The sequence below is a fragment of the Patella vulgata genome, chromosome 5 (genome assembly GCF_932274485.2).
Source record: "Patella vulgata chromosome 5, xgPatVulg1.2, whole genome shotgun sequence".
NCBI classification, from domain to species: domain Eukaryota; kingdom Metazoa; phylum Mollusca; class Gastropoda; family Patellidae; genus Patella; species Patella vulgata.
This window is the reverse complement of record NC_065883.2, coordinates 24278384-24297756: the sequence shown is the minus strand read 5'-3', so window position 1 is coordinate 24297756 and position 19373 is coordinate 24278384. Positions and strand designations below refer to the sequence as shown.

The following is a 19373-nucleotide window of genomic DNA, read 5'->3' as shown; positions in this document are numbered from 1 at the left end:
AAACATTTGAAACGAGCAGTGTCTGTCTATAGCCATGTGGACATTCTTCAGGATATTCTGTGTCCACCTGTTTAGCCACGGCTAACGAGCACATACGAGCGAATTGATCAGCTACAATAATGTACACAGAAATTACCTATACAGAAGGGTATAGGTATAAGAGGGTGATGAGGAGGTTACCGTGTTACAGCCGCCGCGAACGGTACAGACTGTATGTATGTTATTGTTTGTATGCGCTAACGTTACCCCACCGACCCTCAAATGTTACCATAAAATTTCGAGGTCTCTAAGAAATAAAACATTGGGTGAGCTTGTTGTTCGGTACCACTTCCCATTTGATGAGTTAGTGTTTTTGTTGAACTTTTATATTATCACAGACGATAACCGTTCATATACATATATCACTTGTTTAAAAGGGTGTTTCACTTTTACTGATGTACTAATAACATCCCCTGATGGGATGGTGCGATTTAGATTTGTTTTAAATGATCAGACAATGACTTATTAATTATTAATAAGTAACCCCCAATTGAATAATAATTGCCCCATTCAGGAACTATCCATCGTGGCATGTATCACACCTCAAAATATGACAAGTATAATGCTGTGAAAATTAGTCACATTTATTCCCGCACTATGACTAAAACTATATAAAAAGGGAGCAGTTAGTAATTTATGCTAAACTCAAAACGGAAATCAGTGTGGTTTTGTTGGATACAATTTTGAAAGTCCATTAAATTTCCTTGGCTGGCGACTCATCTGATGACCTTTGTCCCCCCCCCCCCCAAGATTTGATACCTCTAGCTAACAATTTTCGTAATAAAGAGAAATTTTATTAGAGTAATGCCAATCGTTTGCTTACTCTGGGCTAGCTATGGGTCCTAACACCGCTCCTTTGACACCTGCTTGATCAAATTTACTGAAGAGGCTTGCATTACGTTACGGGTAACATTAAAACTAGTTTTGTCAAGCATAATGAATGTGCAGATATATTCTCATGAAAGGATTAATGCGATTATATTGCCGTCCGCTGTGCAGAAAAGTAGGACGCTAAACCCCATTTCATTTCTTTTTTTTATCCATCATGTTGAAACTAATAGCCCTTTTACGGTGCACACTTTTGATATATATGTAGTTAAAGGAGCTAAATCGCTAATATTTTGGACCTAGAAATTGGCACAAATGGGTCGCAACACATATACTAATGTAATATGAAATTATATAAACTGTTTTACATTCAATTGTGTCCGTTTTACTGTGAATTGTCATCAGTTATGTTCGCAGAAATACGCCAGAAGTCTCAACCGCTAGTCAGTTTCTAGGGTCTGGTTATTCCAGTCAACACCGATATTATTTATTGCGCATGCTCTCGAAATTAGAACATGATATCACCGTTTTGACATGACTTGTGGAATATGTCTTGCTTCATTCTTTGAGCACCTTGTTACAAATTGTGCTGAAACGCATTATGGTACACGATTCGTGTACCAATGGTAAAATGTTTATTTTGTCTTAAATATTGGATATCAGAAGCCCATCTTTTCCAGGTAAGATCACAACACCAATGCTGATTTAAATTACAAAAAAAAATCGTGTTTTCAATGTCGAAGATATTGGATGATATTGAGTTACGGACTTAGCTACTTTAAATATAATCTCACTAATAATTAGCAGTTAAGAATGATATTGTTAAACCTGGTACATTTGTTTTATCAAAAGTTCCGAGTCTTTTTAATTGTCCATACGTTCTAATATGAACAGATTTGTTTTCTCTTGTTTGTGGAATGAAGAAACTCCAACCCGCTACATTTGTGTTGGATTGTGTATTTTAAATACTACACACAAATAAAATGGCTTTTCATTCTGTTACCCAGTTAATACCGCTGAATTATTATCACAGCAAGGGGTCGAGATTTTTACCACCTAGTTTTAACTATTATTGTGATCGGGTAACGTCTGTGTCTGGCGCAGGGGTTGATAGCCTGTTATTAAGTAACATTAGAGACCGTGAAGCTACATCACATCGGTTCGTCCATATTGAAAGAGATCCCCCTACAATATGGATATGCATATATCTCCATCTCTGTTTGACATTTCGTCCATGAACTTCCACTGATTTATTTGATAGTATTTACGAATTTTGGGTAAATGACAAATAAATGCCTGCCTTTATTTGTTAAATCCTCGTTGTTTCCGAGTTACATCTCCTGTCGAAATTCATCTTTTTTCACCTGACTTTAAATCCCTTAAAGGTGCATTATCTAAGATTTAGATAAAGAGCTGAAAGTTTTTACTATAATAGTCAAAATAAGATAATCAAAGGGGAATATGTTGATTATTTCAGTCGAGTTATGGCCATTTGAAGAACAGTGTAGTCTCGATTATCATTGCTACAGTTGTTACGATAATAAACAAGGTCTCAATTATACATTTTTTAAATTAAATTATTAACTTGCATATGTGTTTCCATCTGTTGAAAATCAAAACCATCCGATAGTCTATAAAGTTGATTATGGGCTTGGCATGTGAATAAAACGCCAATTAATGATTTATATAAATTGAGGCCAAACGAAAGATCTGCATTGGACAGTTTTAGCTCTTACATAATGCATCTTTAAAGTTATGAATCGTCGTGTATTTGTTTGATATGTTAATGTTTATAAAGTATGCTGTTGCTATGTTAATGACTGTATTCTAGGCGACGGGAACACGTGTTGGGTGTTGTGGATGGTCAAGTGCAACTCCGAAAACAATACGCCCACAGATAATAATTCTAAAGTTGCTTTCTGTATTATTTTCTATTAAAAATATGGTTTTATCCACGCATCCAATACTTTAATGTTTCCTAATTGAAACAGCACATGACAAAACCGAAACTGTATAAATTAGAAAGACTTTAAACATCCCGCTACGTTTGGTTCTTCCTTCTTCAAATCCAATCCTGGCAAAGTGGGGGCAATTGACAGGAATGCTGTTCGCGTGATGATTTGTGGCTTTTAGAACTTCAAGAACGTAATTTCTTATGCGACTTTAGTAATGTGTCTTTATGTGCATGTTTTATCACAACATGTATTAGCAAGACGTTAACCCCATTTCATTTCATATAGAAGCTTTGTCTTTTGTCGTACCGACTTTAGTAATGATGATCGAGTCTAGCCTACAATTCAAAAACTAATATCTTGGTACTACAGCATTCTTGAGCAGCATAGGATGTTAGTAATCATAGGCACTGGGACTAAAGTCCATCCCATGGGTTATATAAACCTATCTTAAAAAATGTATCATGTTTTTTTTTTTCGGGATTAATACCAGTTACCATGCATATAGCGTCTGGATTGGAGGATAACCCCAGGTTGTGACTGCTTTAAAAAGCTTAAGCACACCAGCAATTGTTAGCTATGCTAACATTTTTTCAAGCAAGCAAGAAGAGGCTTCACGGAGGATACCCATAAGCATTTCACCTCCATTCCGTTTAAACCAACACACAAGTTGCTGGTAATGCTTTTGCATAGTCGAAAGTGAAGGCGGTTTTGTATAAATCAATCTCTACAAGGAAACGGTTGTCTTATTTTCAACGTGTTAACACCCCGCAATTTAATTGCTTCATTTGTAGAGGAATCTTTATATAGTTCCTTATTTATTTCCGTCATTAACAGATGTTGACGAAAACGTGTTTTAAGGTGTTAAGTGGTGCATATGACGAGGGTGGAATATATATTGATAAACCATGCCATTCGCGTCCTTAAAATTGCTAATGATAAGTGCAATTCAAACCTATACAATTAGAAATGCACACAAAACACCCACGATTATTTGTTGTTTTAAATTCGCTTGCGACTAATTAAGAAAAACCACAATTTTATCTTCGTGACCTGCAGATAAATGAGCTGACATGCTATGATTAAACCCACTTATTTCCTTTAATATACTTGACAATTACACGCAAAAGGAAATTCTTCCCCGATTCATAAGCGGACAAACCTAAATGAAGGAGATATCATGTTAGACCTGAAGATTAAACACCAATACTTAATGAGGAAATAGCCATCCCTTATTACTGGTAGCAAACATTTGATGAACATACACCTTCGTTATGGGTTGGGTTCCAATATCAACCACTTTTCTTTTCCTGAAATAGACCATTTGTATACGCCCTCATTGAAATGTTGCCGTGCATTGCCACCGTCCGTTGGTCCGTCGTCTGCAAATCCACAATGAGCGAAGAACCCTTATTACTGGTAGCAAACATTTGATGAACATACACCTTCGTTATGGGTTGGGTTCCAATATCAACCACTTTTCTTTTCCTGAAATAGACCATTTGTATACGCCCTCATTGAAATGTTGCCGTGCATTGCCACCGTCCGTTGGTCCGTCGTCTGCAAATCCACAATGAGCGAAGAACCCAACTTGCGATTGGGTATCATATGTCGTCTTCTGTGATTTTTATAACCGTTAAAAACAACTTATCCCCGTAATTAATAGTTGTATATTTAAAATGTCCAATGAACCGGACCCGAAAGTATTACCGTTATGTATCGGTTTGCTTTTATAATCTGAAAGGACTAAAATGTTTTAAAGCACAATGTCAACGAAACGTTAAAGAGTGGATTAGATGATGCCTGCGCCATATCTGCGTTAAACGAAAATATGGTCGGCACTTACAGAAACCTTTATTATCGTGGCAATGGTTCTTAACATTCTAGAAAATGTACAGTCAATCGGTAATCGTCGAAGACAATTTAGGCTATATCTTGTACAAACTTCGCTCAGAATAAAGTAATTCGAATGAAATTTTCAATATATTCATTTTTCATTATCTATTTTTGAACTATTATATTAATAACGGCCAGCTCTTTATCTAAATCTTACATAATGTATCTTTCAATGTTACATAATTCATTTGGCATTTAAATCTGGGTCCATTTTGTTGCCCAATTCAGTTACGATTAGCAACGGGTATCGTGCATTAGTGTATTTTTAAAGTACAAAAAAATAACACTTTTATGGTTTCGTTATGCACCTTTTAAAAAGCTTTACTATAAAATAGCACGACTTTGTGAAAGATTAAGCACCCTACTGTATACGTCACCAGCAATGTAAGGTCTTCAGTGATATCCATTTCAAGTGTAAGGGTCATTAGCTAGTCCAATAATAACGGCTTAAAGCACTGAGCGCAACAAAAGACACATACATATAGTACATCGATCAATCCTTTAGCCGCAACACTACAAAGACATATTTTTATCAATATAGTCGTAATTTGAAGTTAATATCAGCATGAACTTACACTTTACATTTTCGTTGTCCCTGATGCGTGCTTTTCTGCAAGGATTTGTTACAAACTAGAATGAAAATCTATACACAAGGAGGCATAATTTTCATATTCATACTATTTTTTTTATATTAGACATGCTTTGTGCGTTCTCTAATGGCTTGTGTTAGTAGGTGCAGGTTTTTATTTATTGCACAGTTTGGTTTTGATAGGTCAAACTGAAACTATCATTGTTCTAGTCTTTACCTTGCATGGGAGAGAGAGAGAGACAGAGAGAGAGAGAGAGAGTTTAACGTCCACTCGACACAAACTAGGTCATTTCCGGACTAACATATGGTTTAATTTTATTTCAATAATTCGGTTGCGCGTAGGGGTCTTTAGTAGTGGGAGGAAACCGGAGGGCCCGGAGAAAACCGACGAGGTTGAACAGGCGACCCTACTCCTTGTCACGTACAACCGGGGATTGGAAACCACGCCAGTTGACTCAATGACAGGTCTTATGATACAGCGCACACGTGCTAACCATTCTGCCATCCAACCCCCCTGCATAAGACAATGTAAGGCATAATATATGTCTTGTTTAAAACTATGGTAGGATCCACAACAATATACACTTTCTAATTATGAACTCTGTTTTTCTGAATAATAATAAATGATAGTGATCGTTTCTGTAAACCCATGTGCAGGGAAACGTCTCTGTTATTGCGAATCGGGCTAGGTTATCAGTCAGGGTGTTCGAATCCGTGAAGTGATAACGGCACTGACCTTATAGTGCCCGTGGTCTTGAAGTGGAAGTTTAAATTTGGATAATCAGCATTGTACGTTGTTTTTTATATCATGCTCCTCATGTTGGAGAAATCGGACAACATTAACTCAAAATTGTGTGGGTGGGGGGAGGCATAGATGCATTCGATGATTTTTAATGAAATTATGTTGACACCACGATTACGCATTTATCCACTGTATGGCATATTTATGATACATTATAGGTATATATTTTCTATGCAGCGACTACGGTATGAAGCTTCATTTACAGTGTTGAATTGTTGGTCAGTGATGCTTGACATTTCGTTTATAAGAATATTAAATAGAGAATATCTGGTAGTTTAACCCTGTATTATGCCTCCATTCATTTATCAATTTGTGATATAATTACGAATTAACGCAATAATAAACACTCATTATATATGTATTAAAAGGGGCCAGGATAATTGGCGGTTTCTTTCAACTTTACCAGGTGTGTAGATATGATTTGATTCATATCAAATACATCTTGATAAATGTTAAAATTTAACGCAAGGCTTGCTCTACACCTCGGGTAATTATAGTACAACAATATCTCGATGTATTTTTCATATCTTACATATCTTTTATACCCCAAACTTGATATTCGCTACATCAAATTACAAAATGAAATCTTGTCAGATATAGTGTATTTTAGTCAAAATGAATTTTATTGGTAATAAAAATTCATATATTGTGACAGGCGTTAAATAAAATCGTGTTCCTTTATGGTGTCTTCGTTCTGTATAAATTATTAAATTAATCATGACATCATTAATTTCCCTTATGGCATTTGACACATGGCACAATGGTAATAAACAGAAAGTGTTATCTGTAGAACTGTATCCAGGGTATTAAACACACCCTTTCTATTATTAACGGACCTAAAAGATAATCGAACGAATATAAATTGGTGTTAAAGTATCACCGTTTTAGATAATTTACAAAGAAAGGGGGTGGGGTGGCGCGGGGTGGGGTATTACAATGGGTTTGTCCGTCACACCTTTTGGGACACAATAACTGTGCTTCTAATTGCAGTAAAATGTTTAAACTTGGTGTAGATGTTCATTATGTAAATGATTTGATCATTTTCTGCTAAAAGCAGAGATAGGCTTAGGACTTGGGAACACAATTTAATTATTGTGAGAATGGTGTAACCTAGTGTATGGTTTCAGTGGGGATCACGTGGCTAAGTGGGTAAGACGCTGGCTCGCTAGCCAGGAGGTCTGGTGTTCGATCCCTGCCTTGGCCGAGAAAGTTCATCCAGATTTTTCGGCGTGGTTTCCTCTTGTCAGTGATGCAAGACGGAAGGGCCTGGCAAGGACAGCTGTCTAGTCGTTCGGATGGGACGAAAAACCGAGGTCCCGTGTACATATTGGCGTGCACGTAAAAGATCCCTTGGCAGTTGGAATTCGATATAAGAGTAGGCCGTAGCGCCGCTGCCCGGGCAAAATTTCCCTCATAGCACACTGTATGGCGTATGCCCGTCTTCATTAGCCCAGTTTAGGAGTAGAACAGTAGAACGTTAAACCCCATTTCATTTCATTTTATGGTTTCAGTACATCAATTACCGATAACAACTACTAGAATCCAAGGCTGGGAGCATCAGCCTTGACGTCAAAGCTTATTTATGTTAAAGATCGCAATCCGAGGCCATAAGTATGCCTTAAGAAAGTGACTGAATTGAATACATTCGATAAGTCGAAAGAAGAAAATATGTTGGGGGGGGGGGGGTAATCTACATATTGGTCTCGAATGATTTGGTGGGTGGGAGTCGGTCTGTCCCAAACTTTTAATTTTATTTCATTGTCGACACCGGAACACACACTCGATTACATCTTAACATTGGATTTAACTATAGACGTAAAATTTTGAACGTCAAGAGATTGCCATCACACTGAACATATCAATATAAAATCCAACCAAAATGATCACAAATGTTATACTGAGCGCAATTACTGTCTTTTAATCGGAGCAAAGTTTGCACAGTGATTCGAGAATCAAGCAGCAACAAAGACAGTAGTTACTGCTTCGCATAGAATTGTTCTAATTATTTTAATGTGTTCAATGAGTAAATGCCGTTTAAAAGTCATATTAAAATCAAATTAATTCGCTCGTTTATTTATTGATATAGCAGACATCCACTTGCCCCGAGCAGAGCACTCATAAACACTTTGATGGTGCCATTGTGTGACCTTTACCCCGTGGGTTTTTCATATGCTACGCTTGCTCCCCAATCCCATTCAGATATCCTGAATAAAATTTTGTTTATATAAAATAAAGATCCCAACGTTGAAGCCAATTACCATAAAATTGTACTATGTTTCAGTCCCGAAATGACACATTCCTCTTTCCCAATTGTGTGACAATCACGAACATCTATTTTCAAATATATCATAAATCTATGTATTAAAATGGCCATGATTAACGGCACGAACACGTGTTAATAAAAAGATTAAGATGAAAGGTTAAAAATAATTGTAGATAGAGAGAGTTATAGATATAGAAAGTTTATATTTATATACCTGTTTGTAGGTGACTATATACATGTATATATATATTCTGTCTGTCTGTGTGTGCAGGTGTTCGGTAGAAACCCAGGTGTTTAAAGGACTATTCAATCCGAGGTCGACTATTGACAGTTTGTGAACTTTGGTGAAGCGATGAAGTTTTTGGTGTCGGTTTGTGCCCCGTTAAATTACCTTTTTAAGTGCATTAAGGAGTCAATGCGGTTGTTGAAATGAACGATTTAATACTTGAAGAATTTAAATAATATTTGAATGATAAATACTTATTCAAAAGGAATCCCATATAATATTTGACACATACCATGCTGTGGTATTTACCCCAATTCACATTCTTTCAATAACAAACAGAGTTTCTGATTCTCTATTGGCTTTCTGTAGACATTATAAATAATGGTATAGTTTCATGTAATTCCGTTTCACAGAACTATTCAAAAGGTAGCCATCCCTCCAATTAGTGATATTAATATATTCATGAAAAATATAACGATATCTACACGTGTAAAATCGAGGAACTATAAATGTAACCACATCTCCTGTGTATATTATTCAAAACACGTAACGTAACCACATCGCCTATGTGTATTGTTCAAAACACGTAACGTAACCATATCTCCTATGTGTATTATTCAAAATACGTAACGTAACTATATCTCATTCAAAACACGTAACATAACCACATCTCCTATGTGTATTATTCAAAACACGTAACGTAACCACATCTCCTATGTGTAATATTCAATATCGTGTAATATTCAATAATCCTAGCCTGCCCGCAATTTAGAAACGTAACCACATGTCCCATGTATATTTTTAACATGTATGATTTAAGTAACGTAACGGCACCGTCATGCGAAACGTTGTAGAAAATGTATCGAAGTCTTAACGTGTAATATGCCAGAAACTATCATCTATGTGTAATATTTAATCACACTTTTAACTTGTATCATTCAAGAAACTATGTAAAAATTGTAGTAAACATACGTTTGTACGTCTTAACGTGTAATATTCGAGAAACGTAATCCCATCACCTTGTGTAATGTATTAAAGGAACGTATCCACACCACCATGTGCATAATTCTTAAGACGTAACCACATTTCCACGAACATCCAAAATGCAACCCGTCAAAATTAATTATTCTTCTTTCATTTTTTTCCAAGCAAAATCCTTCGGAGATGGCAATGGTGAGTAATTGTATTAAGGACACCGTACAGTTATAATGTTTATAATGATAATTATTGTTATTATTATGAAACAAAACATTTTAAATCACCGGATTTTAATTTATCTGTTATAATTCAAATAATTATTCAAATAATATCTTGCACAATTATATTTTTTATTAAGATTTCTCTCACCTCACTGGTAATTAACCAATTAGGTATTGTGTGTTACATTTTATGTTTACGTTATGTTTTATTTCAATAAACACATCATTAAATAAAAGCTTAGCCTCTCAGACTATTTAAACACAAATGTGAATTGATCATCTATTTTATGAAATAGGGCTTTAAATATCTTATAACATTTTTATTAATTCAAGGTGTTTTTAAAGGTCAAGAATTAATTGTTAATAATTCATTAATTATGCTGTTCTGTTCACGATCAGGATAATTAAGAATCTTGTTCCACTAGATTTTAACTCAAAAACTAAAGGAATAATAGAACAATGACTTCCGTTTATTATGCAGGTTTTGAAGCTGCTGATCACAAATTATCCTGCCTCTTATGATTTAATCAAATTGACGATGATTTTGTGAAATACTTTTTTTTGTATATTTCAGAGTTTGTTCCGATCTTTACGTGCCTCAACATGTAAAGAAGACTGTAGCTCAGTTAAATTCAGACCTGTTTGTGGTACAGATGGCCTCACGTATAATTCTAGATGTGAACTGAAAAAAGCCAAAAAATGTGATGGACGAAAGGTGAAAGTTCGGAAGAAAGGCGCTTGTGATGGAGGTATGTACGTTCTTTAACAAACTTAGCTTATACTTCATCCTTTTGAATTCCACCATGATCCATTGAGACCTGTATTTATATTCTGCTAATATTCATTTGCTCTGTGATTGTCAGTTACAAATTAATTTTGACTGTAACCCCCCCACCCTCACACACACACACACACACCCACACCCACACACACACACACACATGGCATGCAGTGCCCAATTATTCACGTAGAACCCGAATTCCAGTCTTAAGGGAGCCAAGTCTTTAAATGAATATCGTGCACAGTCTTCGACATTGCAAACTTATTAGTCAATTTAAATCAACATTGATGTTGTTGTCTTACCGGGGGATCACGTGGCTAAGTGGGTAAGACGCTGGCTCGCTAGCCTGGAGGTCTGGTGTTCGATCCCTGCATTGGCCGAGAAAGTTCATTCAGATTTTCCGGCGTGGTTTCCCCTTGTCAGTGATGCAGGATGGAGGGCCTGACAAGGACAGCTGTCTAGTCGTTCGGATGGAACGAAAAACCGAGGTCCCGTGTACACATTGGCGTGTACGTAAAGGATCCCTTGGCAGTTGGAATTCGATATAAGATTAGGTTGTAGAGTCGCTGCCCGGGCAAAATTTCCCCTCATAGCACACTGTATGACGTAGGCCCGTCTTCATTAGCCCAGTTTAGGAGCAGAACAGTAGGACGTTAAACCCCATTTCATTTCATTTCATTGGGGGGTTGGATGGCTGAATGGTTAGCGTGCGCGCGCTGTATCATAAAGTCTGTCATTGAGTCGACTGGCGTGGTTTCGAATCCCCGGTTGTACGTGACAAGGAGTAGAGTCGCCTGTCCAACCTCGTGGGTTTTCTCCGGGTCCTACGGTTTCCTCCCACTGCTAAAGACCCCTATGCGCAAGCGAATTATTGAAATAAAAATAAAACCATATGTTAGTCCCGAAATGACCTAGTTTGTGTCGAGTGGACGTTAAACCCCATTTCTCTTTCTTTCTCTTACCGTGAAAAGTTGGGCTTCTGATATCCAATATTTTAGACAAAATGACAATTTTAAAATTGGTCCAGAATGCTTTCGAGTGCCATTTGTATGAAGCTACTCAATGAACGAGGCTAAACATATTCCATTTACGAGAATATACCGGTGTAAACTGGAATAACCAGACGCCAAAGACTGCCATTCAATTCGGAATCTTGGCGTATTTCGCCGAACATAACTGATTAGAAATTACAGTAAAAACAGAAACGATTGAATGTAAATCAGTTTATATACATTGATATTACATTATTATATGCGTTGTGACCATTTGTAGGTGCCAAATGATAGCGATTTAGCTACTATAATTATATATATGTTTGATAATATTTAGATAAACCTAACCCTCTTTGTTGTACTTTTATACCCGAACAGGATTACATTTATTTTTTGCGGAGATCGCGGACGGAAATTTTTATAGAAGTGCAAATGTTTTGATATATACGTATACATATTAAACCCGGCAATACTCATGTGTCGTATTCAATGCATACAAAAACGAAAAATATAATAGAAAATAAAAATGAAGCGCAGAAAAAAAATGGAGCGCACCTGGTATTTATGTCATCAAGTTGATAATTCTTTAAATCTGTTGTTAATCTTTCAAACAATAACACCACACCTCGTATAAATATAATTCTCATAGTCAAAATATCTCTTGTGAAAATAGTTGAAAGACTAAGAAGGTATGAAGGGGCATTCTGTCACTCATGGTATTCAATAGATTGCAGATAGTTTAGCAGGTGTCACATTTAATAACATTTCTTGATTGGCAGCTCTTAGGTGAAGAACGAGCTTTTATGTATGAAAATTGCAACTAAACATGCTTTTACTTAATAATATTTTCCATATGTATATTGAAAAAAAAAATATAATACGCCTGTAGATTGCAATACCATGAAGAACACCTCCACGTTAATTTAAGTTAAATCAAGTTAAATAGATATTATATTTATAAATAAATCAAGTGTTCTTATATCTCAGTATCGGATTTGTGGTATTTAATTTAAATCTTGACTAAAATACCATTTAAATATTGCATTCATCAGCGTCTGAATCACTGATTGACAATCACGTCGACTCCCTCATTATCTTCAATATCTTGTCAACCGTGGACGATGGAGTGTTTTTAAAGTTATTCACTTTATTTGTTGCAAATTATCTGTAAAACTCGGCGTTAGGCTTAAGTACATACACCTGCACACTTCATTTACCGAAATGAATAACTACTTAATTTTGTATCACCCTTGCAATGCTTGTGGGAAACGCGACAACGATAGAAAAAATAATATCTTTTTTACAATCAAATTCATCTCGAAACCGCATCAATTACTTTGAAATAAATTTTAAAAAAAACTTCATCCTTTTAAAAATATATATTTGTTACAATTGTCACTATTTTATGGCAGGTTTCCCCACAGGCTAATTTTTAAACATTGATGAAATTAGTTTTTTTATGTTATTTTTTTCTACAAATAAATACGTTAATTCTGTTTCGGTGGTGAAGTGTAGAAAAAATGTATCATGGGTGTTGCACAAGGTAGAATCTTATGTTATTTTCTATTTGTAATGTGTGGAAATGTATCGATAAAAATATTGTGTTAAAAAACAAATTTACATAAGTAAGTGTAGCGAAAACAAGTTTTTTTAAAACAGCTTTCTGGTGCTTAACATGTGTAAATAATTATGCACTATTGAATTGACAAATCCAATGAACGCAACACCGATAAAAAGAGAGTTTGGGCGAAAAGCTAAATCATTATGCATTGGAGAGAGAGTGGCGTGCACATTCTTCTTGAGACATGTAAATACGACTGCGCTTAGAAGTTTAATTTCATTTAACTTGGAAAAAATATGTAATTGTTTTCAAGGAGTTTGATTAAGCAGAAGACTAAGAATTTTATAATAGTTTAATAATATACTAAGTTGCAAATTATATTTCTATTAGTTTAAATCATGTATGTCTACCTGTGAATTCATATCGTTTTAAAGAAACTTCAACTTGTGAAAATTAGTTTTAATTTGTCACGGGTGTGTTATAATTTGCATAAAGAATGTTGATCGCGTATTGTGATATCGAATCATAATTACCAGTTTGTAATTCCATTCACCTGTGTCAAGGTAGCAACGGATAATTCCTACAACATCTGGCCTCTCATTACATAGTCATCGGTATCGAGGCTTACAGGTGCTCCTTGCATTCGACTTACATCGTTCTTTCTCGCCACTCACCGTTTGTAACAATCAATGCAGCGACCATTCGGCGCTTTGTCGTAACAAGGAATATAAATTCATGACTTTTTAGAAAGTGGATATGATTATGATGTAGAAACTTTGAAACTTGAAGATGTTTAATTTAAGCTGCTTATTTAAAGGATTTCTTGTTTTCTTCTATGGAATTTTAATTTTAATGAGTGAAGTGTGTCGATGTTTAGGTAAGTCATACTCATTTAATATGGAAGTAATTATAAGAGAGGAAGAGGGAGGAGAGGAAGGGAGCTGGAGGGTGGGGGTTGGGGGCTGTATAAATCAATTAAGGAGTCATACCCTAACATTCAATTTTATGACCTATGGTGAACAATGAATATCAACGGTGGCCGGGACGTATGACATCGGGTGTACAGACTCTGGACAACCAAAACTTTCTTTAGAGAACGATAAAGAAATTTATTTTATAGGAACAAAACATTTTTCCTAAACGGACAGAACTAGGAATGTTAGGTGAACTTTACAGAAGGGTAAGCACATCCTGCCTCTTACAGTGTACCACCAGTTTAAAAACATCCCATATAGAAACATTAGAATTAACTAGGGTATTTTTTGCAGGTAACATTGAAAGATGACTATCATCTGTCATATCAGATTTTCTTCTAATCCTTTCAATGACAAATTATAACAGTCTGAAAAGTTGGGACGCGATTTGTTTTGTATGGGGGTAGCTTTAGAATAAACTTAAATTATTCCTGTACGTTGACCAGTTTGACTGGGGCCCAGTCTATAGATGATAAATTGTTGCTTTTTATCTTTTTTTCAAAGAAGTAGTTTTGATTTTGGAGATTGCCGTAACGTGAAACATACGGAATATATATATAATGACATAAACTAAAAAACGAATTGGGATTGTATCTGATTTTAAAGGTTTCGCATAGCCTTTTTGTTGTAATTTAATATGGAAGAGAAGTGTAATTACTCATTTGGTGCAGTCTGCTTACAAATCATTTAGGAGATCGTGATCTCATTTTTTTGTTTCAAGATCTTTTTATTTCCTCTTACAGGACAAATGAATATATCTAGATATGGGATAAAAACGGGAGGGAATTAACAGATATGTACTTTAATCTGTATCTGCAGATGGTTTGCTTGTTATATGTGCATTTTGTGGGGTATCCGGCAATCTGATAAATTCATCCCGTCATTTGACTTTAAACTACGGGTTCGTTATAACGGGGTTGAAGCATCGCATTATGGTAGATTGAGCTCGGCACTGGGAGTGTTACATGTTTTAAGTTTGAATTAAACTTCGTGTTATATTCTATGGTTTTTGAGTTAACATGTTCGTGTGGTATTTATCATACATCCGCTATTCTGTGTAATCGTCTTTTGACGTACAGTTATTACCCAACTGATAGAACACATGTGGTTGATAAAGGGTCAAACCGGGTCACATGAATTTACTCCTGTCAAATTAGATACCGATAACTACTGAAAACTTGTGTCAGGACTAACACTAAACCCGTGTTCGAACTGCGAGTCCTTCAAGAAACGCAAATAAAATTGTCCCATGCCTTATTCCCAAAATGACCTAGCTTGTGTCGAAAGGACTTTAAACTCCGTTTCTGTCTGTCATTAAGTTAATGTTGTCGTCATAACCACTGGCCAGTTTTGATGGCATAACAACAAGCTTTGACGTTCGAGTTAACTTGACTGCTTCGTGAATCATATTATGTCATTGTAATGCCCGCCTTCATTTGCCCAGTTAGTGTGAAAAGTAAAATTAGTGCTGTACGTACGGTAAAATGTATATTTATAATTAGTAGATCTAAATTCACTTTATTTGAATTCCCCCACGAACAGCCGAACTTACTATTACATTATGGTTTGATTCACGGGACCGCGTATTTAAATATGCTTAACAGTAATGTGAATAGTAAACCATCTAATCTTGTGCTTAAAGTTCTATATACACTATGCCAAGTGTGATTTAAAACAAATATCAGAATTTCAAATAAAGAAAAGATGTAATAAGGAAGTATGGTGGCTGAAAGCGTCCATTTAGATCGGCGTTCTTCTAGATACAACGCGGTAGTCGCCGTTAAGCGAGCACGATGAAAAGGTGACGATCGGCGACTCGCGACTTTCAAAACACAAGAGTCGCCGTTAAGCCACCACGACGAAAAGGTCGTCGAAATGGGCGCTGATATCGTAAGCGCCCTTTTCAGCGACCTTTTCGTCGCTCTGATTAATGGTGACTCATGTCTCGGAAGTTAGTTACATACGCAATGGCTGCTTTCATATTTTACTTCTTGTTAGAAAAAAGAATGGGGGAGATTTTGGATGCGTTTTGGCTTTCGATTGTGATGTATTGTGTTACAGACACGTGTACATGTACTTTCAAAACCTGAAAGCAGCCAATGCGCATGTAACTAACTTTCAACTTCCGAGACGAATGTCAAAAGCGACGATCGGTGACTGGCTTAACGGCGACCCGCGACTTTCACAATACGAGAGTCGCCGTTAAGCCAGAGCGACGAAAAGGTTGCCGAAAAAGGCACCAACATCGTAAAGTAATCGACGCCCTTTTCGTCGTGCTGGCTTACGACTCTTGTGTTGAGAAAGTCTCGTGTTGTATCTAGACAGACGACGATCTAAATGGCCGCTTTCAGCAACCATAAGGAAAGTATGAGAGTCGGCGCCCGCAAAATCGTTGATGTCTGACACCAAAGTCTTGAGGTATACCTAAATTCGACAGAAAAAAAACAAACACCTGAACGTTATCTGCACCCAGAATCAATATCCCTTAAGCGAGAAACGACGTGTTTCTGATAATACCTGCTTTAATAGATAGTGTACCGCGGCGTTTATGTTATCTGAATTGGAAGGTTAACACATTTATAAACCTAATTTTAAACTTTTAACAGTACAGATCTCGAGCCATTAATGCCAGCATTGAGCGTCTGAACGGGGTGTGACTTGTCGGTTATTTGTATAGATTATCATACTTGTTATCTATCTAATCGTCAATGCAGCGATTTAACCCAAGGTTAGGATATTAATCTCACCTGCTTGCAGGTGCATAACACAGATTGCAATACCCTTTCCCTGTAACGTCTTGAGTGCTGTTTATATTTTTGCTAAAGAAAAAAAGGATTATGCGTTATGAAGGTTTATCACATGCTTTAGATTAGATAGGGAACCGCTCAAATTCTGCAGTTGAGCGAATAAGATAGTCAGTCCAGGACTTGTAGTATAAAAAACCTAAAACAAATTGCTAACCAAGATTTTTTTTTTACCATCAAATTTTTAAATTATACTGTGACAAATCGGATTTAAAATAAGGTTATGGTTTATTCAGTATTAATTTATCGTCAAGAATGACCACCTTAATTTTAATGACGCCAGTTTTGATTTTAAGCCCGACCTTGGTAGTCCGACAGTCAGAACATAATTCTAAATAAGAATAAAAATTGGTAACCAATATTCTAGTATATTGTCTTGACAACAGCTGATTATCCTGACCTTAACGTAATGTGCGACATAAAAGATCGGTACTTCAGGACTGTTGGTATCTAAACTGCTAGTACAAGACTGCTTTCAGATTTCTGGTAGTTCACAAATAGATTAAGAAGCCCACCGACCTGTCTCAATTTGGCTTTTTATAATTTGTTACCCATTGTGATCCAATACTTTGGATTACCCTCATTTTCCCGGTTGGTGGAAAAAGTACGACGTCAAACTCCATTTCATTTCGTTTCATTTTGTATTATGTGTGGAAAACAATAAATTAACTGTATATTTTCTGTTATTTCTAATGAAGTTAATGATCGCCATTTCACGGCTTAATGTATGCTAAAAACGTACTTAATAAACTGATTATTTACAATTTATAAATAATTAAGAAAGCAGAACCAAAATATCATTGGGGGATGTTCTTCCGACTTGGATTCAGTCGGATTAAAATAGCCCAATAAAACGTTATGTGGTGCTGGCTGGTTTATATTGTCTGTCGAAGGTTGTGAAATATCTCTGAAAATAATGAACAGTATTGAAAAATTTCGGACCAATATTCCTTTTAGAGATTCAACTTTGTCATTGGCAAGGAATTCAAAATCGCTCAAATGACGATCAAAGTCTTTTACAGAGAAAGTGTACTGTAAATACGTCTGAGCGAGCCTCAGTCCAAATGGGATGAGACAATGTGTTTGGAAAATGGTTTGGTTTTAACATGTCACTAACAGATTCATTGATAATACAGTGAATTGATAATTTAAAATTTAATTAAGAAAGCCAAACTGTAAGAAATCTGGCTAGGATTTAATCGGATTAAAAACTATGTTACTTAACCGGTGACGCTAGCTTTATATCATAGAATGATGTATGTTGCATAATTGAACCATTTTTAGACTGGCTTTCATTTTAGAGATTTAACTTTGTCATTTTAAAGTGATTCAAAATCCTCCAAATGACGATCACTGGCTTTAATTCTTTTAATTTACAGTCTTATATTTGTTTAAACAAAAAAAAATTTCGGGCTAGATTTAATCTCATAAAAATTAAAGATTATTAAAACCCTTACCGTGGTGGGTGAATGACTGGGGATAATTTGAACTTGATGTTAAAAGTGTGGAATGTACAGATCTAAATACCTCATCGTCAAACCTGCAGGTGTGGAACGTCACACAATGCACGGTGTTAAATTCTGCACATGGTATTCATAAGAAATGTTAACCACAAGTAATGTTCAGACACCCTTTTCAAGCAAAATCATATAGGACATTCAGAAGATAAGCTGGCCAAATAGATCAGTACAGTTCCTCAAAATTGTTTAATGGAACAAGGAGATTTTACTAGATGCACATTATTGTTGTTATATTAAAACCATAATTGTGGACACAGAACTGTGTGGTTCATCATTGCTTGAAATAAAGTACGTATCTCCGGAGATAGCATTATATACTTGTGAAATTCTTGGCATTTTAAAAACTCCAAAGGTCTATCTCCATTTTCATATTCCCAGATCCTCTACATCAAAGCATTCTACCATGGGTAATATTGTATAGTATGTCAGCCTTCAATGCTAAAAACTTTCTCAAACATAAATATCTGAAAAAAATGTTTAAAATAGAAAGTTATGTTTAAGCCAATTTTTAAATCCCGTTTTCCCCATTTTGTAAAATATGAAGAAAGACCCAGTTAATCGTTGAGATGTAGAGTTCACGTATTCGCGGAACCCCATCGATGTCTTGCAAGACATGCTGATTTACCAAGGAATTATGCAGTGCATATCGTAATTATCTGGTAGATTCTGGTTATCCCATTTGCTGGTTATACTATAATCAGAACACAGAAAAGTGAATATTTTCGCTCAGTGTACCCGATACGTTTTAGACAAACGATTAGTTCTAACAGAAGACTTGATCCCGACCTTTAAGATATTACGTGTAAGTAGATCTTAAGTTGTATGTACTCCTTATGCTTCAAAAGAGTGCTGCTGTTACGCCTGTGATGCCGAGTCTATCTTCTCCCTGCCCAGTAGCTTAATCAGCTTCTAACATACCCGCCACAGAACATTGCGTCAGATAACAC

General features: G+C 35.9%; 1 protein-coding gene across 9 annotated transcripts in view; it reads left to right on the top strand.

The window, feature by feature from the left end:
- Positions 1-19373, top strand: part of LOC126821872 (SPARC-related modular calcium-binding protein 1) — a 55424-nt gene that overhangs the window by 14557 nt on the left and 21494 nt on the right. For 7 of the 9 annotated variants that reach the window (XM_050550448.2, XM_050550447.2, XM_050550446.2 and 4 more), the window contains exons 2-3: positions 9745-9768; positions 10369-10543. In XM_050550448.2, the coding sequence (XP_050406405.1) occupies positions 9745-9768; positions 10369-10543 (199 nt within the window). Of the gene's footprint in view, positions 1-9744; positions 9769-10368; positions 10544-13346; positions 14006-19373 lie in introns of those variants that run through there. The other 2 variants (XM_050550443.2, XM_050550449.1) reach the window with 2 other exon arrangements.